Genomic DNA, 23329 nt, shown 5'->3' on the forward strand with positions numbered 1-23329 from the left:
TATAAAAAAATATAAGTTTGCACGTGTTATTTTTTTTTTAACCGTAGTTAAATAAGTAATTTTATATGTATAATCTACGCATTCCTTTATTCTACTGTAGTATTATATTTAACGTAGTTAACGTTTAATGTTTTAACACATAGTTGAAAAATAATAATACTATAGAATATTTACTATTGAATAAAGAAACGCCTAGACTTGTATTTTTTTTATATGTGTATAATTAATTTATTGTATGTACATGTGCTTATTAATTAATTTTCTTTTAAATTAGTATTCTTTTTTTAATGAAGTTTATTATTTTTTAATCAAATTTAAAAAATAATATTTTGCTAAAATTAAATTAAAATAATGCTTAAATTAAAAAATTATTTTAGCATGTGTGAACAAATGATTTAAGTGTCGTTGATTACGTAATTGATTAAAATTAAATTGACTTAAAACATTAGAAATTAATCGTGCGATTCGACAGATCAGACATTAAAAAGCTAATCAAATTATTTTCGACAATTTACTTCAAATTCAACATTCGTGAGCATTCTTTTATTAAGGTGTCTTATTGGAATCTCGAAAAGATATTTCTTTTCACTCTGAAAATCAATATATTATTGATTCCGCCAATCTCGGTATCGGAATAATTAACCATTCATAAATAAATAAATAAATAAATAATCGAAGTTTTTTTTTATTTTAGCCATATCCCTCGTCAACAAGGGTTCATTGAATCCTAATATCGATCATTGATCCTAATATTGACACTTCATAAACCTCCCCCTGCTTCTTCTCTCGTTAAGTCACAGTTAGGACTATCACCGATTTACCGCGATGCAGGAAAACCTCAGCGTACATCCTTCTTTTCACATTCGTTCTCATTGTGTGCCGCGGCAACATCTTGTCGCGCGCAACACAGAGAGAGGGGAAATTAATCCTGAGAAACACGGCTTTTTGTCAGCGTGAACACCCAAGTGGCCGCGAGCCGCGTGTGTTTTAAACGCGCGAGAGGTCGGCTGTGAGGCAATTTGCGTCACTTAGGTGTGTTAATGTCCCGGCTTGTCGATCTACACTGTAGAAACTCGCACCACCTCTATCAAAGTATACATTTTTTAATAAACTTACAGCGTTACAGTAAAAGGAAAAAAAAATAAAGCAATCAAATCCGTCGAATTTGATGGATATAAATAGTGTAACGGCATCGAGATTTACAATATCATTCTTCATTATGAAACGTGAGGTAATACATCCTCTCGCTAATAATCTTTTTTTGTACATATTATATTATACACATAGATTAACACAGTTATATTTATTGTTTTTTTTTATCTGTATATTTACGATTAAATCCGAGTTCGCTATCGACATGTGATTTTGACATGTGACTTTGACATGTGACTTTGACACATGTCAATGAATGTCGAGGAAGGCCGTTCTCAGCAAGGATGACAATGTATTGGTAAAAACGAGGCTGAGAAGGTAAGAGAGAGACTGCTCCCCCCTTCCCCCCCGTAAAAAGGGGGGATTTAATAAAAATGCCGCGCACGCGCGCGAGACGCGGGATATTCGGCCGTGGTTTACGAGTCGTGGATCGTAAAAGTTTACTATTTCGCGCGCATAAGCCGACGCGATAATGATTACTACTTCCGCGCGGCGTGTCCCTCCCTCTCTCTCCCTCTCTTTCCGAGAGGAAGTCGGCGTCTCTCGCGGATTTCTCGCCCGTATCTCACGATCGACCGTCGTTCGAAGCTTTTGTTCGCGTCCCGATGGGCGGGCGAGACCCATTGTCCAACTCCTTCTCTCTCTCTATCCCTCGAGATCGATCCTTCTCTCTCGCTCTCTCTCTCTCTCTCTCTCTCTTAGGTCGCTACCTAAACTCTCCGCCGGCACGAAAATGCGTGCCCACCGCCGCGGTCGCTTACTTTTTTGCCCACGTAACTCTCATTTTGATCAATTTGAGTTTTTTGCCGGGGCGGCAACCGTTGACTTTACTACCGAGACCTCATCTCCTCTCTCTTTCTCGCTTTTTTCGGCCCTTCCTCTCTCTCTTCTTCCTCGCTCCCGCTCTCGCTGATTACCTTTCTTGGTGATCTCTCTCTTTCTCTCTCGTACTATACTCTCTCGCATGTTAAATCTCGCATCTTCCATCCCACGTGCTCCTTCCGTCGACATAGTGACTCACTCGCTCCTTCGCTCGTTCATGTTGCGCTTCCGTGACGTCCGGGCACTTCGGCGCTGGACGGTGAGGAAGGGTACAGTGACGGATTGTTAGCCGGGGGCGGGTCTGATAGTTGGCACTCTTCTGTCTTTGGGATCGCGGTGGAAGTTTTGCCTCTCGTGACTCGCGGCGAATTTTGTATATCCTTTAAGCGCGCGAAACGCAATGCGATTTCGTCTTCCGGCCGCAATTAGTTGATGTATATCGCGATAATTAATGATAATACATTTTTCAAGCCTGATTGATTTATAAAACGCTCGATCTGAGGATAATCTCAAAGAAAACAAGACATTTTTTTAAACTTAATAATAATTGGGAACGCGTAACTTTTTGTTATATATCTTTTTTATAATATAATTTTATAATATAATTTTAATTTGAGGTGTTCCAGCTAAATATTTGCAATATTAATTTTAAAAAAATATTTATTTTAAATTTGTTCCATAATACATAGGTACACAGTTGGAAAATTTGTGTTTTCTTGTTAAAAACGGTCCCCGTTAAAATTTTTGTGTTAATTATTTAACACATTCATGTGTTAATTTAACATATTACTGTTGTGTTAATTGAACTCAAATGTTAAATTATTAAAACAACTAAAAAAAAGTGTAAAAATAACACAATGTGCATCTATTTTTAATATTACACAATAAATATGTTCCGTATTATTAGTGACAAGATTTATTTGTTAAAATTTACAGGAAAAAAATGTTAATTTTACTTTATAATTTAAGTAAGAATGATAAAATGTAAAATTAACAATTTTTTTAGTTAATTTTTACATTAAAACTGTTAATTTAACACAAAATTTATTTTAAGTTTACTTGAAGTTTGCATTTATTTTATGTTAAAATATTAACACAATATTTGTGTCACTACATATCCATACTATGTTAAATTAACACAAAAATTTCTGTGGACCGTTTGGGACATGTGATATTTGTTAAATTTAACACAAATTTTTCAACTGTGTACTATATGATTTACAATAATATCTAACAAGTTTATTTTTCTTAACATTTCTTTTTATAATCATTCTAATTACATTTTTCTTACTAAATTAAACAGTACTAATATTTAAATATTGTATTTTGATCTAAAAACAGAATTAACATAATTACACGCATTTCGTCGCATTACTTAGAATTATATGGCGCATTACGTGGAATTAAGTACTTAGAATTCTTCGTAATTCGCAATACATGTATACATTTTTAATGAGTGAAACACCCCTCGGATAATCTCTCTTCGATTTTATTTATAATTGAAATATAATCATGTGTAAAATACGTAATTAATAATTGACAGATTTTCTCGACAATAATTTTGAAAAAAAAATAATAACAGATTTTCCCGAGGGGAGTGGGGGGAATATTAGATAATTTTTTTAAATTTAATACGTGAAACTTAATTTAAGGATTAAGAAAGAAATTTCTATCTGATTTTATTTAATTGAAATATGCGTAAAAATCAATAATTGACAATAGATTTCCCGAGCATGAGGGAGAGTGGGGATATATCAGTTGAAGAATATAATTCTCTAAACCTAATATGCATCTCTTATATTTTGTATGCACGTAGGATATTCGATTTATCGAAGTAGATAAAATTTGTATAATGACAGAGCAAAGAATATCGCATATATTTCCGTCGAAATCAATGATCACTGACTATGATCGCGATGATCGATAGCGATCCCGCGACATGTGTTTGCTCATCGGTAGAAAAACGTAAAACCCGCCGTGAACGAGACTTTCCCATTATCGAGTGGGAGAATCGAGACTGGGGCCTCGGCGTAACCGCAATAAGTCACAGAAAAAAGGAGTAGTCGATGCTCCCGGAAGTGAAGTCGGCGGCGGCGAATGAGCTAACGGATGGACAACGCGGACTATTATTTAACTTTAATTGATGATAGCTCGCAAACTGTTCCACATTGATGGTCATCGATAATCGCTAATGATTCCGATCTCTAGCGCACTGCTGAGGGGCAGTTATACCGCAAAACAATCCTCTCCACATCTCCATCTCTTTCTCGCCCTCTCTCTTTCTCTCTGTTTTTCGAGCGCGCGAACATCTTCGAGTATACGCAAGCGTGCGATGATCGATATTTCGTATCGATACTCCGCCACATGGATACTTCTCTGTTTCTTTAACGGTACCGAATTTGGGCTCTCACGCCTTTCACGGCCTAGTTTAGCGAGAAACGTGAGTTCATTATAATACGGAATAGAAATCAACTGTTATCCTCGTTCACGTTATGCCTATACTTTATCGTATACCAATACTTTTTATTATTTTTATTCTGTTATGTAATATATAATAGAAGCAATATTTTTATATAATTTTTCAATTAGAAAAATATTAATATTACGCTAATATTAATATTAATTATAAAAAAAATATATTTTATAATATTACAATATTTTTATATGTCTCATTTATGTGCGAACAAATTTTTTGTCCATACATAAATGCAAAATTATAAAGATATTAATATTAAGCTAATATATATTTTTATTTTGTTACTTAATAAATTAAATATATAGAAATGATATTTTTGTAATTTCTCGTTTATGTGTGAACAAATTAAAAAAAAAATAAAAATATTAATAAAATATATTAATAAATTATGCTAATATATTAGCTAATATTAATAAAAATGATAAAAACATTAATAATAAGCTAATATTAATATTAATTAACAAAAAATATAAATAATTCAAAGGTACCGATACTTTGCCATATTTTGGATAGGCATTAAAGTACTGTCTTATTCAGGATATTCGCACATAGCGGACCCGCGCATTCTCAAGTCATGGGGGGACTGTCTTGTTGCTATAACTCGCCACTCGTCGAATAGTGCAAGTAATCGGTTAATCGATAGATGGACGCATGATACGCCATGAGAAGCGGAATTCGCGTCCGGCGAACGAGATCGTTACATTGTTTCTGCTATTTCGTGTGCGGGCGGGAGAGAGAGGGAGAAGGAGAGTCGAATGACGTGTTACAAAGGTAGTTAGCGGAAGAGGTCCTCAGGGCTACATACATACAAACATTTAAGCCTATATGTCTCTCTCTCTCTCTCTCTCTCTCTCTCTCTCTCTCGCGATGAAAAAAAAGGACAGACGTCGGTGGGGTACAAACGCACCCGCGGTGATGATTAACAGCCGGGCCCCGCATATCTCCGGGGCCCGAGATCGGCGGGGTAATCGATTAATACGCGATATCGAGTCCGCGGGTCTCTCTCTCTCTCTCTCTCTCGCAACCATTGTTTGTTGTTAATTACACTGATACATCTAATCGACAAGCGAGAATCGGGCACGGCTATGATTCGGCGATTTGACCCGGCATCTCTCGAGATGTAAATGTTTCTTTTAATGCAGATATCTACCGGTCGACGTCTGCAAAGTTAGAGACACGGCATTGTTTGGTAACATTGTAACGTTGCACCGCTCTCGGTTTATCTCGCGGCTGGCATCTCTCGAGAGGATCCGGCATTCTAATTAATATAAGTCGACGCGTCATATAAGGCGATCATATAAGGATTATAGTACGAGACACGAGAATCGACATTATGACAATTTTTCACCATCTTATCAATGTATGGATACCCAGATGTCAATTGCGTATTTTCGACACATTACATTGTGATAATTTTTTTATAAGCAGTTGTTGGGGCATCGGACATTCTTTTTCATTTATATATTTCGGGCGGAGATTTTTTGTATTTTAAAAAATTTTTATTTTAAAATAATTTAAAATAATTAAAGAGAAATTTAAAAACAATTTTGTTGCGCCTAATATTTACGTCTGGTTCTTATTGGTCCTTTTTATACCTGATTTTGTATTTATATATCATTTTTAATTTATTATTTTACATTATTAACATTTAAAGTGGCTTTGGGTATCCAAGACATTGATTGTAATTGCCTTTGGAGTTTTTGATTGAATTATATTTGCGCGAGTGTAATGTTCGACAAGTTACATTGATGTAACACAACATATATGTACGTAAACATACATACACATTACTGACACAGATCTCCTACTGATAATATATTTTTATCGAGATTTTCATCGATAGACACTGATTTATCTCTATATGTATCATTAGATACTTTTTATTTCAATATATATATGATTTTTTTAAAGGAAAATTTTCGCGGAACGAAAAATTATTCCCTCGTAAAAATTACGAATTTATTTCTTAAATAGATGTATTGACATGTATTAAAGCTATAACATATGTCAAAGTAATATTTATATTGAATGAAAATATTTGGCGAAGAGATACACAGAAGTCACAATGTATACGTCAGTGAATGTTTATATATAGATAAATACGTACGTATTACTGTCAATAAATCTCGGTGTTTTGCCTCATCAGTATTACTGAAATAGTGTTGCTGAAAACATTGTCGATCTTTAATTTCAATATGTCTAGTGTGTATAGTTATATATTCCATACCTTGGATAATGGAAAACGATTAATGACAAAAATATCATCCCGTAGATTTCTTCGTAAGTAAATTCATCTGTCATTGTGTGCGTACGATGTATTGTTCATTCCCGATTATTATATCATCGATGACTTATAAATATGGAAATCATGCATATGCTAAACTGCTAAAGCGTAGAATAATCTATAATCTAAAGTTTCCGTACGACTCGTCGCGTATGACTCTATCATGATGTAATGCCGCGTTTTTATAAACGTAAATATCATATGTAATATATTGTGTACAGACTGTTTTTTACTTCTGTGTTTACCCCTTTAATGGTAAAAAAGAATTAATTTAATATTTTTCTAAATTAATATTTGAAACAAATATTTATTCAGAAAAATATTTAATATTTTTTTAAGAAAAATATTTAATTAATTAATGGTAAAAAGGATTTAATTAATTTAATATTTTTATAAATTAATCAAATATTTATTCAGAAAAATATTTAATATTTTTTTAAGAAAAAGTTTTAATTAATTAATGGTAAAAAAGATTTAATTAATTTAATATTTTTATAAATTAATGAAATATTTATTCAGAAAAACATTTAATATTTTTCTTTTTTTATTATAAGAAAAAGTGTTCTGGCTCGAGTCGATATTCTCGTGCACAGAAATAATTTTCTCTTAGAATTTTTATCCTGAAAATCATGGTAATCGTGGGACAATATGGAAAGAATTTTATCACAATAAAATGTAATAATATATCTATCACAATAAAATATAAAATATGTTTGATTAATTTTACTATATATAGTTAGTATCACTAGCGGATCCTGACGTCGATAATGGGGGGGGGGGGGGGGTTTGCAAAATTATTTTATTTAATATTTTTGGTTTCATGATTTATTTATTCCAGGATCAACGACGTCGATAGCTCTTTAATGTTTGTTTTTCTTTACTTATATTTTTTAAACAAATTCAGCAAAACTGTTTCTTTTAATTTCCAAGGGGGCTGGTTTAAACCTCCCCCCCTCCCCCAGGATCCGCTAGTAGTTAGTATACAATAGTATATATCTACTATATAGTTAATTTACTATAGTTTACTATATAGTTCGTAAATTTTACTATATAGTTTAATAAAATTAATCAAACATTTTATATTTTATTGTGATAGATATTATTATTTTTATTGTGATAAATATTAATCAGAGAAATTCTCATAAAATTCTTTCCATACCATATTGTCTCACGATTACCATGATTTTCAGAATAAATTCTAAGAGAAAACGTGAAAAATACGACTATTTTGTTTGGTCGCTTCTCGCCTCCCACCTGTTAGGCCGAGGTTAACAGTTAAATCGCCAGTTAATTGCGCTCGCGCGCAAGAACAGAGGGGCCCCGTGTTTCTCGCCGATGGTGAGTGTCGCGTTAATTACCGAGCGTTAGGCAGGCTCCTCCCTCCCGGCGTATAGGTAGACGGATGGATTACTTAACACTTGTCACGCCTCGCTAATTAACATTCAGTCATCTCCCTCTCGGAAGTGTGCCCCCTCCTCCCCTCCTCTCCCCCTCTGATGACGACGCGACAGGTGGAAAGTCGTTTAATATTTATCGACCATCGCTCCCGACCCCGTTGGCGTCTTCGGGGCCCCCGATACCACAACACCGGCTGGCAACCGGTCCCCCGGGATCGTCGCTCAATCAGAATTCGTGATGGCGCGCGACGACTTCACGGAAAATATTAGAATACGAGATGTCGTCGATTAGTGAGAGATAAACGGACGGATATTCTTTTCTTGTTTTTTCTCTTTTTCTCTTTATCCGGAATTCCAGATGCAGGACGTTTCGTTACATTGAACAGTATAGTATGTAATCTGCGTATTCGATCGCAGATGGGCGGGTGTCGTGCTAACTAATGTAACTTGACACGTGACATTGCTTAGCTAATTCTAATATTGACGACGAGGATTCCTGGAAAATTGGTGCGAAAAGTATTTTACAAGAGTATTGTTGTCGGTGACTTATCTGGATGAAAAACCCATCAGTTTGATGCATATGAGATAAATAGAAATATTTTTTTGGGGAGGGTGAATGAAATATTTTATCGTATAATTGCCAAGGAAGTCGATTAGAGTGAAAAGAACATTCTATCTGTTTGATCGATAAATTGTCTTAATTACACTCTACTTTTAACTCAAAAGTCATCCCACTTTCAACTTTTTTTTTTTTTTTTTTTCAAAGAAATAATATTCTATGGTATTATGCAGGGTGTCTAGCGGTCAGGGAAATCTGGAAAACCGGGAATTGTCAGGAGATTTTATAAATCTGGAAATGTCAGGGAAAAGTCAAGAAATTTTACGATTTATTTGGATTTTTTTATTTTATTCCACATTTTTTCTCAATAATAATTTGAAATTTTTTTAAAGATAAATGTAAAGTGATTATTTGGCTAGAGAGAGAGAAAGAGAGAGAGAGAGTTTGGCTGTCAGTACTTGATACTATGATACTCACTACAAATCTTACGTCGCAATAGCCTGTATATACTCCAATAATATTGTAGTAAAATATATAAATAAAGTTTACATATTAGTTAATATGTTGAAAAAAATTGAGTTAAGCAATTATTAATTCATATTCATTTCGATTATCGTTCATAATGCAGATTGTTTAATTGCTTGAAATTTTTGCTGTTTTAAATTTTGAACGTTTTCAAAATTTTATTTGTTTACTAACAAAAATATCTCAATAATTTCGTAATTTAACATTTAATTGACTTGCCATACAGATATACGCAAATTATGCATTTTGAAAAAAAATAATACTAAAAAGTCAGGGAAAAATTAATTTCTTTGGTCTTGGAAAACCTAAAAAAAGTCAGGGCATTTTTTTCACTTAGTCTGCTGGATACCCTGTTATGATAATATCTATGTTCTTGTAATCATGCAAAGCATCATATATAGATATAATATAAATGAGTCAAATATATCCGCAGAATAAGCAAAATGATAGCGCTGTCAAAATGGTCACACATTACTGAATTCACTGGTGGCGAAGTTGAGGAGTTAATTAACAAACTTAAGCAACATTTGATACGGTCAATGCTTGAATGGTTGACAGCCTGGGAAGACCGTGTCCCATTGGCGCTAATTCTGAGGCTAATGACTGTAGAAGTCGATGTCATAATTGAGAAAAAAAAAAGAAGATAATGCTGGTATCCTGTTTGAAGAACGCGACGTCAGAAGAAAACGGTTATGACATAATTACGCAAATACGTCGTCTCATTTCACGCTTTATTCATTCAGCTTGTGTTTTGCTTGGGCCTAAAAAAAAAAAGAAAAAAATTAATGACATTTATGTTTATAATTATTATAATCAAATATAAATCTAATGACACGATAGAAATCTCAGCCAGATATATACACATTTTCTACCGACAAATAATGATTAAAAAAAAAAAAAATTGTATGTGACATAACTAAAAGCCTCAGAAGAGGTCTCAGTTGGCTACGGGTTCTCGCGTCATCGATGGCCGATCGATCGCGGCATATTTACGTTACTGCGCCGCGACATCTAATGAGGCTATTAACACGCTGCGAGGAAACTTGGAAGGTGGAGCGTTTATGACAGCCGATGACCTACCTAGCGGCTTCCATTAGAGAAGCCGCGTTGAGTGAGACATTTGCCGATCTCTCTCGTCTTTGGCGCTCAGGTGCCGTCTCGAAGAAGGTACCATTTAAAAGTTCCTCGCTTTTACGCTGTACAACGACGCGTGCCTTCGGGCCCCCCCGATCCTCAGAGACGCGACGACGCTATTAGCCGGCTCGGCGCATTAGCGAGGATCTCCCTGGCGTTACGTAAGGTGGTTTCCCCTTCGCCGCGGACTCGCTCTCTCCCTTTTTCTCGCGATAGCACGCACCTTTATATTATCGGCGCGACGGGACCTGCGGTTGAATAAATTATCGCGGGAAATTTTCTCCGAACGTATGCAAATTACGCGAACCGGGGGGAAGGAGGAAGGGGAGGGGGAATGATTGCGTCGATTATATGCGTGAATCACAGCCGCTGTGCAATCACGCTTCGCGGATGAACGAGCATATCGATGCATCGTATACCATTGACATCTGAATATAACTAATGCTTCTTTCGCAATTTTTGTATAGTATCGCGTTCAATATTTTTACCAAAATCCACGTATCCTACAAATTTATTTTGACAATAATCTAATATATGTTGACGTATGGCCATTTCATTAAAAATCAAAGCCCCTATTAATTTATACACAAAGAGAATTTTCTTTTAGAATTTACCCTGAAAATCATGGTAATCGTGGGACAATATGGTATGGAAAGAATTTTGTGAGAATTTTTCTGACTAATATTTATCACAATAAAAATAATATAGGTATCTATTAGAATAAAATATAAAATATGTTTGATTAATTTTACTATGCAGTTTAGTAAAATTAATTAAACATGTTTTATATTTTATTGTGATAGATATTATTATTTTTATTATGATAAATATTGATGAGAGAAATTTTCATAAAAATCTTTCCATATCATATTGTCCCATGATTATCGTGATTTTCAAGGTAAATTCTAAGAGAAAATTCTCTCAGTGTAAGAAACTGAATATGCAGTTTTATAGCCTCTAAAGCTTCTGTATTGATGCTAGGTTTTCCATTATTTTATGAAGAAACTAACCTGCTTTACATATTTCTATATTTTCTGTAACAACATCTGTTTCCTGATGTTCTCTTTCGCAAACAATTCTCTCTTCAGATACCTGCAAATAAAAATTGTTGTAATTACACCGCAATATTATATAATTATATAAAATAGATTATAATTATATAAAATACACATAATTATAAACATATATAAATCAAACATTATATATGTATGGAACAGCATCCTCTTTCAATTTACGTTTTGTACGTGCATAATCTTGTTCATAATTTTCTTCTTTAAAATGTGCAGAGCAGACAAGTGCTGATTCAAGTAGATCGTAATTTTCCAAATTTAAAGCCTTGAGCCATTTGTTTCTTCTTTCAACATCTCGAGGAAACCTTAAATATGCAGTACATAAAAAATATATATATAAAATAAATAATAAAAAATATAAACAAGAGAAACAATATAGAAACTAGTGCAGTATATAAAGAGCAAGTAAATTTATTTTAAATTATCGGTAAAATTCAAAATATATAGCGTTTAAGTCATTATAAATCAAAATATATCGCAAACATTTGTCCTTTTTTGTACCTTCTTCAATGTAAAATATTTATGCGTTAACATTTAAAATTGAGCACAATATACGAGGGTAAGTCAAAAAATAAAGAAAAACACATTTATTTTAACCTATGTGGAAAATTTACATATTATTTTTCAACATAATCCCCATCAACATCGATACATTTAATCCACTGCTTAACAAGCTTCTGTATTCCATCCTGGAAGAAAGATTTGGATTGGGTGCGTAGCCAGTTATGCACCACTCAATGACCTTCTCATCCAAAGAAAATTTTTTTCCTCGTAGTATTTCTTTTCTTTTTTTTTCTCGTAGTATTTCTTTTCTTTCTTTTTCTTTTTTCTTTTCATCTTTTCGGTTTATTAAAAGAAGCACTACCAGGAAAAAATTTTTCTTCGGATGAGAAGGTCATTGCAGTGGTGCTTAACTGGCTACGGCTACACACCCAACACAAATCTTTCTTCCAGGATGGAATATAGAAGCTTGTTAAGCAGTGGATTAAATGTATCGATGTTGGTGGGGATTATGTCGAAAAATGATATGTAAATTTTCCAACATAGGTTAAAATAAATTTGTTTTTCTTTATTTGTCCCTTTACTTTTTGATTTATCTCGTATATAAAGAACCTCGTATATAAAGAAATACATATAACAGAGATAAATATATAAAATTAAGATCACGGTTATTGTTGTGGGCTTTGACATTCATATATATTTATCTCTGTATTTCTTTGTGTATATTGTGCTCAATTTTAAATGTTAACGTTTTATATTGAAGAAGAATCGAAACGTTCACGTTAGCGATATCTCGATTTACAATGATTTAAACGCTGTACATTTTGCATTTTATCGATAATTTATATATTATTTTAAATGTAAATATATTAATTAATAAAATAATTGGCCTCATAGCTCTCTCATTATTTGATTATAATTTGAATCAGGCCTGCAATCTATTTTTAATTTACTTTAATTTATATGAAATTTTATGAAATTTTGAAACCCAATTTACTTACAAGTGGAATGAAAAGTTTTTATTTGCAGCTGTTTCTCTTTCCAATTGTTCATGAGTTTTGTGATGTTTACGGTTATTGCACCCAAATACCGCACAACAACTCATGATCACTGATGTCACTTTCACAGAATCACGTGCTAAACGATATAGCGCAACTTGGTAGTTTGACAGCTTGACACAACACATGTGAGCCGAAGCCGAACATTGATGTTATCATTAGCCGAACATTATCGAGCGTAACCGAATTCAACCAAAGTTCATCCCCTTACCGCAAATATCAAACCCCCCTCGTCCTAATCGGTAGCTAATGCTCCGTCTATTATATATTCAGATGTCAATGCATCGTACATATATAACGCTTGTAATCATCTGTGTGTCATTGAGCGGAATGGTGAATTAAAAATCAACGACAAAATTATCCGCGCGGTTTCCTCTCTCGACACGAGAGACGTGACGCGTGTAATTTAATACTACACATTGTTTCCTTTCGATGTGAATCCAACTTCTCTCGATATGCGTTCAGCCTTGCCGGTTAATTCTCTCGGAATGAGATGATAGAGTTATAGTTATTACTATCGACAGTAAAAGATAATTGTTTCGCGAAGTTATGTCGAATTGGAAACCATATAATGATGATTCCGCCTGCATCATCGTCTTATAATAGATCGCCGAGTTTACGTTTATCACGCGATTGTCTATAGAGAACTACTGTCTAGAGAGAATAGAATAGAATGAAAGCTTGGCAGGAATATATCTTTTTATACTTGGTGTATAATTTTAATTATATTGTAATTATTATTACAATTTAATTAATTAATTACAATTAATTCTTTTAATTCAATTAAATTTCAATTACATTTTATTAATTTTAATAAATTCTTTCAAACTTTTTTTTAATTCAATAAATTTTTAATTAAATTTTATTAATTAGTAAATTAAAAATGTAATTTAATTAAAATTACATTTTAATTAATACAATTAAATTAAATTTCAATATAATTCTTTTTTATAATATCAGCGCATAATCTGTTATGATATTACTATTTACTCTTTACGAGAATACTATGCCCCATCTAAATCGCAGCGAGAGAGGCCGAGAGGCCAGAATTCTAATCTGCGAATGCGAATAATTAATCGCCCCACTTGTGGTCGCATCAGTGACTATAACAGCTGATCAGACGTTTTCTGTTTCAGACTCGTGCGAACCCGTTGCGGAGCGACCTTACGGTGAGTGACTCACGATCTCAATTTCCTAGCGATTACGAGACCGTACTTAAGTGTACGCCACTGTATAAAAATCATCGCGGAAACCTTCTATTCGGTATTATCCGTGAAAAAAAAATTTACCCTCTCCCATTACGCAGTCTGCGCTTCTCGAATCGCGCAATTCAAGCTTCCATTCAAGATGCGCATCATTCGCCGTTGATTTCATACGGCATTGCAAAATACCGCGATGTAACGCCGTTGGGTTCCCGTTCTCTTTCTCTCTCCCTCTCTTTTTTGTTTCTTTTATAGCGTGCGGCCTATGCAAACGCGTAAATTAGATCGAATTCCCGGAACAATTACTAGAGAGTATCCGGTGGCCGACTAGTTTTATATCGCAAAAATCCGGGCAAAAAGCCCGAGTGTTTTCGATGTTGTATATATATAACAGGCTATACACGCTCGTATTTCATTTTTCTTTCATTCATATAACTCAACGTGTGCAATGAGAACAATTTTCTTTTTTATGACATCATTTCCGTTGGGGGACAAATTTTTTTAAGGATTTTTGCGGCGATTTAATTTTTAGTTCCTTTCGGTATCCTCCGTTCGTCGACACTTACTCGAGTTCAATGACGGCGAATCCGACAACAAGCGAATCCATCCGACTCGTCGGATGGAGAGACGTACATTTCGAAAAGCCGTCCATCTCTGGGGCGTGATATCAAGTCAGGGGGGGGGCTGTTAGAAGGACATAAAAAGTCGCGTTGCATCCGGTCTCGCGTCTCCTCTATGCCAGAAGTCGTAAAATTCAACGTTATGCGATTCGGGGCCTGTGTTTTGTCCCCCTTTCGAGATTATGATTATCCCAGCAGTGGCGGCAGCCACCGTGGCTAATATCACGCAATAAGCACGCCGGAGCCGAAGAAAGACCAACGGTCTATCTCTATCTCTCCCTCTCTTCCTTTGGCTTCGGTCGTCTTTGTCCTTCTCTCAGCCTTCTCTTCCTTTCGCTTTCTCGTCCTCCGGTATATAATATGTGCCACCAAACCTGATGGTGTAAACGGCCATCCAGTGGAAACACGTGGATGGTCCAGGACGAGGAGGAAGAGAAGAAGGCCATCAAACGGGCCGCGCAGCCCCGCGGAGGGCATTTCTAACTTTCCTCAAGCAACTCCATCTTCACGGTCTATCGTACGTTTGAGAACACAGAGTCGCGGTAGTCGACTACCTAGGTGTGTTGCGTCGCTAATGGTGCCGGAATGCCCTCACAGGGCTCTCTTTGGGTCGTCCGTATCCCAGGGAGACGGAATATTTTACGATAATAAGCAAAAAATCATTTCCTCTATTTTTTATATTTTGTCTCTTTTTTTTTTTTTTTTGCAACAAATTTTTCATCTTCCTCCGGAATTAAAGGTCACACTTTTGTGCAAGCACGCGAATCGAGTCGAGATTTTCGGGGGTTAGGTCGAATCAACAGGTCCCCGGTTATGAGAGTGTAAAGCGTTTTGAATCTGACCCCTCGTGCGCGAATCTCGATGTAGTAGGAGGAGAAAAAAAAGGGCGAATCTTGTCCGTGGGGGGTCGTGTCAGGCGACGACTCCTCTCTCCTGATCGGTGAAATCGCGCGCGTGTATACGTGTATGTATTAAACGTTGCGGGGGTGGTCTACCGGCTACCCCAGGCTACGGGGATGGCTGACAGCCGATTAGGGCAAGGCGGCAGGGAGGCCCCCACGGAAAACTTAAAATAACATCGCTCGATCATCCGGGTGTCTTCGCAGACAGCCGAGGACGCCGTGCTCCGTCATTCAAACGCTTACCACATCCCATCACCTTGCTGCTATTCTACCCTCGTACGGGTTTGATTGTCAGCGAGTGTTCCGTGTCGCGAATCAAACCGCCTTTAAAAACATATGTTTGATTAGTTGATTGATTCGCGCGACCGTATACTTATACATAATGCACATGTTACATTAATTATTATGTTAAACGTGTTTTTCATATTTATATATAATATTTTAAAACACCTCTCAATATGACAATTAATATAATATTTATGTAATATATGCGTTATGTATTAAGTACGGTCGCACGAATTAATCTACTTATATATATAACACATATATTAATTATTTTATTGAGACGCGTTTTTTATTTAAAAAAATTATATACATGTATAAGAAAATTATCTACAATTAATATTTTAAGATAGATAAGAAACATTATTTATAAATCGCGCGTGTAATAAATTACATCATGTTTTGCGACTTGTTTGTTAACAAAATTGAACAAACATATATTTAGGATTATAAAAAGAATTCACATACATTTTTTCTTTTTGCATTTTTAAAAGAAGTATGCATACACAGAGAGAATTTTCTCTTAGAATTTTTCTGAGAATTTCTCTGATTAATATTTTATCACAATAAAAATATCTATCACAATAAAATATAAAATGTTTGATCAATTTTACTATGCAGTTTAGTAAAATTAATCAAATGTTTTATATTGTATTGTGATATATATATTATTATTTTTATTGTGATAAATATTAATATAAAATTCTTTCCATACCATATTGTCCCCCAAATTACCATGATTTTCAGGGTAAATTCTAAGAGAAAATTCTCTCAGCGTATGTTTAAAGTTACTTTTCAATTATTCGCGTGTGAGACGAGATTTCTCAACATTATTTAAAAAACACTTGGATGGCGAGAAAAAGAGTGATTTATCGTTGAAAGATTTTAGAATTGTTTTTAATGTCAGGCGGAGGAAAATTGATCAACCAGTCAGAGGTTGAGCACCTCTTCGATGCTCATTACAGAGCGTCCCGCCCCCGGCGGCGGATAATCAGGGTGTGCGGGGGAGTGAGGGGGGCGGGGGCGGTGGGTGACCTCGCCCGGGGCCTTTACTCTCCTCTTCTTCGCCCCTGCCACTTCCATATCTCTTTACTCTTTTCCTCCTGTCTCTGACGAAGTATGCCCTTCTCGCTTCTCTCACCTCTATATATAATCTCGTCTCTTTTCCTCCTGTCGGTATCCGCGGGTCTCCTTTTCTCCCGACGCTTTCGTCTACCTGCGAAGGTGACGGAGCAGCAGCTCCGAGGCTTTACGAATCGCGACCTCGCCGATACTTTGCATTCGGTGTGCATTGCTATCATCCTCCATCCTCCGTCTCTCGTTTCTCTTTGAAATTAGAGAAAGTTCCATTTATATACGACGGTGTCTATATACAGCATTTCACGTAATATCTTGCATTAGTATTTTTCTCTATTAGTAAAATAATGAAAATATTTACGCAAGTAATAAGTATTTTAGTTTCATATTTAATACTATACTATACTATATATATATATATATATATATGACAATATAAGACAATATAAGACAGAGTAATATTTTTAATACAATAATTTTTGATAGTTTTTCTAACCAGATGATTTTTATATATATATGATAAAAATTATAAGATAATTATATATATTATAAAATATATACATATATATATTAAATATATTTTATATATTAAAAATTTTAAAGAAAGTTATTGTATTAAAAATATTACTCTGTCTTATATTGTACGTTTATATTTTTATATCATGAACATATCGAGATTCGAATTATTACGAAATAATTTTTTAAATGTCATATTTTTATCGCTCGTTAGAACAGCTGCTGTAAAAAATATTGAGCGTCTCAATATTTTTGAGTTGAAAAGATTAATCAATATCGCGAGAAAGTAAGAGAAAGAGCGAGAGAGCCGCCGGCTATTTAGCTGCGAATAATAATGATTATGGACAGATTATGGACTTTGAGCAGAGGAAATGACGTTGGTGAGGGTGGAAAGTGCAGATTTTTTTTTTATTTGTGGAGTGCGGTAGTGAATCATGCAATTGTCTTGCTTCCTTTTTCACGGTTCATTATCTATGCAGAGTTTAGTAAAGAGAGAACGCGCGCGGAGCAGATGTAGATAGAAAAAGGGGAAGAAGAAAAGTTTGGGGTCAGGATTCAGGAGGAACTGAGGGAAGTTTCAGGACACGTCGCTGAATAATTGGAATACAAACAGGGGAATCGGCGTGGATTCTCAACCTGTGGCTCCTCAGAGAGAGAGGGAGAGTTTAAAGATCAGAGAGGTCGAATAATTCCACGACGCTTCTAAACTAAAAACTAGCTTTTGACCGGAAGTCCTTCCAGCCCGATCTAATTTGCAAAGAGCGCGCGAGAAAAAATCCTTTACTCTGTTACGGTTTCTCGTACATTAGCGCAGATCAAAGAAATCTCTTCCGCGAATGGTGATTCCACGTACAAAGTACTGGTAGAGTCACTTGTCTTTCTCAAAAACTGTATGCACGTTTGACGAGATTCGATTTCCGAGAAATCGGTCTTTTACATGACCGCCCGTCGTTGCATTACCCTATTCACGGTACGACGGTGTCTAGGACGCAAGATATACGCTCTTTTCGCCGTTACGTATCGGAATGCGACTGTACTAGGACGTACTGTACTAGGATGATGCTCGATCGCCCGTGTGTCCCGTTACGAGAATTCTTTCTTTCCTCCGCGAACGCACCGGTCCATCGCGAACTCGTTCAAAGGGGCAAAAAAACGTTGATGTCACTCGAGATAGTCTACAAAGACTGTCCGCGTGTCCTTTTGCCCTCTCTAAGATGGTCAAGAAAGTTCAACGAGTCGGAGAGAACCGACGTGTAATCCAAGTTCTATCCTCCGTTTAAGGATTTTAATAAGAGTCATCGCGAATGCAGATATTACCGATTCGAAACGAAGATTTTTTTCATGTGTATTAATATTTTATATGTATTAATATTAATATTTCCCCCTTTTGTCGATGCATAATTTTTTATTTTTTTATCAATGTATGAGTATCTGCGTGTCAACTGCGTGTTTTCAAAATATAAAAGTTCTTTATATTTTGTTTCGGACGAAAAAAAGTTGCTTTGGGTATCCGAATACCTATAGAGAATTTTCTCTTAGAATTTACCCTGAAAATCATGATAATCGTGGGATAATATGGTATGGAAGGAATTTTTCTGTTTAATATTTATCACAATAAAAAATAATAATATCTATCACAATAATATATAAAATATGTTTGATTAATTTTACTAAAAGTATGGTAAAATTAATCAAACATATTTTTAAAATTCTTTCCATACCATATTATCTCACGATTACCATGATTTTCAGGGTAAATTGTAAGAGAAAATTCTCTCTGTGCAAAAGTGTAGAGTGATATATTTTAAAACGAGAACTCGCGTTATAATTTCCATAATTATCCCTCTCTCCCCCTCTTACTTATTGCTAGATGAATTTGAGAATGTGAGAATTTCCGGAATCCGTTAACGAGCGAAAATGAGAAACGGCGTCGCCGTCCGTTTTATCCCCGGCCCCATCTTCTGGCGGGGCCCCGATGTCCATTCACCTTCGTCACCTCACGTCAGGAAACGCATCATGACGTAGTTCGGGGGCTGCACCCGGCACCTGCGGAGGATGATGTCGGGTCCGTCGTCACTTTGCCGCGAAAACGGTGGCGCCATTCAGGCACTCTTCGGGACCCCATTAAAGAGTCCCCCAGACGGTACCCGTGTCCCTTCTGAAAAAAAGACAGAAGGGACACGAGAAGAGGATGATTCGACAGCCGCAGTAGTAGATTCTCGCCACAATAATTTTCCATGTCCTACGCAAATTCGTAGATTGCCGTACCTTTCGGAAACAGACCTGAGAACACAGGTATGCGCGCATTTGTTTCGGTTGATTTTCTTGAGAAAGAGAGAGAAAAAGATGTTACATGCACATCCTGAGTGTGCAAGAAACTTGGAATGCAAAACGCAAAAATAGAAATTCGAAATTTCCCTAAAATATTTTAAATACAAGATGAATAAAAAAGAATATATTCAGATTTTTTTTGTGAATTTAATCATTTTATTTTAATTATATAAACAGCTAATAATAAATGAATATATGAACGACTAATTAAAATAACACATAAAACCTAAAACCTTGCAAAATATATTTCTTTCTCTTTCTACTTAAAAATCGCTATAATACTTGATTTAAATAGTAGCTATCTCTTTAACATCAGAAATTATTATCGAGCACTTATTGTTATATACCTTTCCGATTATTATAAGCAACCTCTTTGGTTCATCCCGAGATATTGTGCTGCGTTGGGAAGAAAGTGATTACCCAGGTGAATTTAATTTGGCTCCCCGAGATCTCGATCTAAACGCGTATAACTCTATGTCGAGAGGAATCCTCGATCCATTATTCCCCATTCGATTCTCGATCGCGTTCGTGCGTGGTATCTCGCGGCTTCCAAAGGCATGCCGAATCCGGAGGGATTCATGAATGAACTATGCGGGACGATGGTCCGACGGAAGCACTATTATTTAGCATAGCCACTTTTTCTCGTTTCCCCCTCGCGGCGGCGGCGACGTTGTATCTCTTTGTATCAAGGCGAGCGATGACGCTGCAAAGAGCTCGCGCTCTTCAGTAGATCTGGAGCAGGTTCGTTTCTTCTCTCTTTCTCGAAGAGACCCTCGAACGTAACTAATGGACGCCACTTTCGCCTCGCTAGGACACTTTATTATCGTAATTCGACTTCTATTAGCGCGGCGAGACTGAAATTGTTCCACGGGACTTTGCTCATCGAGTATATACATATGTATATATATATTTTTTCCACTGGTCGACTGTATTAAACTCGATGCTTCTATTTATGCATCATGTTATTTGCGCAGTCATAAAGCGGCGATGTTGCAGAAATTTCTCGCGCAGAAATAAGTCATTCATATACAATATACAGTATGTTATTTTATTTAATCATTTTATATATTTATTTATTATTAGTTCATTTATATAATTATTTAAATATATGTATATATAAATTTATATACATTTAAATAATTACATAAATGACTAATATAATAAATAAATATATGAAATGACTAAATAAAATGACATATATCAGTCTCTATTTTCTAAAAATAATTTTTTAGATAAGAAGCGTTTTTCAATAAAATGTCTAAATTAACAAATAGCCGCACACATAAATGTTTCTTCTCAGTCATCTGGGGTATTTCGAATTTTTAAATATTTTAGAGGAATTTCAATTTTTTGTTTTGTATTCGAAGTACACTTTCACGGTACAGGTGCCTCGAAATCGAGCCACAAGAGAATCGCTCTTGCTTGTGTGTAGCTGTTGTACGCGCGGCGAGTCTAATCGCGGCCCGATAAAAGGCAAAGAGTCGCATAAGCGAGCGTCGTAGAGCTGCCCAGAAGCAATCAAGCGAACAATGACACCGACACTGGAGGTAACTTCACGCGTCGCGTCGACTCGCAACGCGGAGGACATTGTGCGTAGGATTAGCTTCCGGTCCGCGCCATACAGTCTCTCTCTCTCTCTCTTTCTCTCTCTTTGTGGGACCAGGTGAGTCCGGGCGCGAGAGTCTCTAGAACCGCGAAAGAGACGAGGAAATCGAAAAGGGACCCCGCGAGTCGTTAGAGAACCCCCTGAATGCATCTTATGCGAAAGTCTCGCGGTGCAATAAGAGGCTGCTGTGTTTCGCCGCGTTATTGCGTCGATGACCGTATTTACGACTTGTTGTCGGAAACGCCGTGAAAAAAAGCACCTTTTCTCACACGTGAGAACACTCGTAAGGCCCCCCCCCCCCCCGTAAGTTCCCTCTTTTTCTCTTCGACCGATTCTTCCTCTTTTTGCGCGACCCCTCGTCGCACCCGACGCCTTATTAAAGCCGCGACAAGAAGCTCGGACGCACCACTTTGGCGAGCCGAAAATGGGCCTCTAACTGATTCTCTCCCGCCGAGCTTCTTTACGTCACCCCCTGCTTTTATCAACCTTCTCCATCCTTCTCGTTTCTTTCGCCCGATGTGTGTCTTCCCTGATTCTTCCCTCGATTACGACTTCTTTTATGATCCGCGAATGCAAGTATATCACTGAGAGAATTTTTATTCGTCGAGAATTTAAAAAAATATATATATGTACGAAATAGAATCCAGAGATACACAGAGTGATTTTAAATAAGTGCGAAAAATTTTAGGAAATGATTCTTTTTCGAAAATTAAAGAGGATCTTTTATGTATGTATTTCTATATCTCTCCTTGAGGAATTATACTCTTCCAAAGACGGAGGTGAAAATTAGATTTTAATTTTTTTTTCAAATTTTGTTTTTGTTTAATTTTTTCCAACATTTACTATAATTTTATTTTGTTCTTGTTATTTTTTTAATTCTAAAAGTCAACTTCTCGTAACTCGAAACCTATAGGCCATTTAGCACCATGTGCATGGATAATGTATTTTAATTTTTGTTCTTGCAAATTATTGATTTTATGAAAAAAATTAAAGAAATAAAAAAAGTTTCTATATTAGGAATCCAGCTTTCTAAGATATATTTAGATGCTCACATTCTGACCCGTTAAACAGTTTTAATAAAAAATTGAATAGGAGTTTCATCCCCATATAATGATACGGGATTATTAAATATTAAAAAAATATTAATAAGTGTTCTTTTTACTTTTAGTAGAAAAAATTTAATTGTCCGCCAAATTCATTTTTTTAACTTGTCCAAAATTTGAGAAAAAAAAATAAAACTTCCTTTTGGAGGAGTATAACTCCTCAGGGAGGGATATAAGAGTATACGTTTATATGAAAGACCCTCCTTAATTTTTCACAAGGAATCACATCCCCTAAAATTTTTCACTTATTTAGAATCACCCTGTGTATCTCTGGATTCTATTTCGTATATATACATATTTTTTAAAATTCTCGACTCATAAAAATTACGTAAAAAAATTAGTCATTTCGCGAGAGAGAGAGAGATAACTTCATCATCGAGCAACATTATTCGCAGTTAGCGTAAGGTGGAGAGTTCATGAACATAAATTACGAGGCGAACGCCGCGCGGAGCTTTTAAAGCCGCGCCGTCGCGGCTATATCGCCGACGTGTTGCGGTTTTCGGGCGATCCGATCCCGGACCGCAAGAACGGGCCGATTACCGGGCTCGGTCATCCGGCAAACGACTATTAATGATATTTCGTGTCGGATCTGCATGCTCCGACCTCGGCAAAGGGAAGCCGACCGTGCCCGAACTTTCCGTGCATTACCACCGGCGAGATTTTTACGCGTGTTCCCGAGCGGAATATCGCTGGGGAACACGTGGTGTAAAGG

At 35.8% G+C, this 23329-nt stretch overlaps 1 protein-coding gene across 8 annotated transcripts in view; it reads left to right on the top strand.

The window, feature by feature from the left end:
• LOC145944346 (uncharacterized) overlaps positions 1-23329 on the top strand; it is a 180955-nt gene that overhangs the window by 52451 nt on the left and 105175 nt on the right. For all 8 annotated transcript variants that reach the window (XM_083052611.1, XM_083052610.1, XM_083052613.1 and 5 more), the window contains one exon: positions 14115-14147. In XM_083052611.1, the coding sequence (XP_082908737.1) occupies positions 14115-14147 (33 nt within the window). The remainder of the gene's footprint in view (positions 1-14114; positions 14148-23329) is intronic.

Source organism: Prenolepis imparis, unplaced genomic scaffold (assembly GCF_030444845.1).
Source record: "Prenolepis imparis isolate NDT839.2.m4 unplaced genomic scaffold, iyPreImpa1.0 SCAF_13, whole genome shotgun sequence".
NCBI classification, from domain to species: Eukaryota; Metazoa; Arthropoda; class Insecta; order Hymenoptera; family Formicidae; genus Prenolepis; species Prenolepis imparis.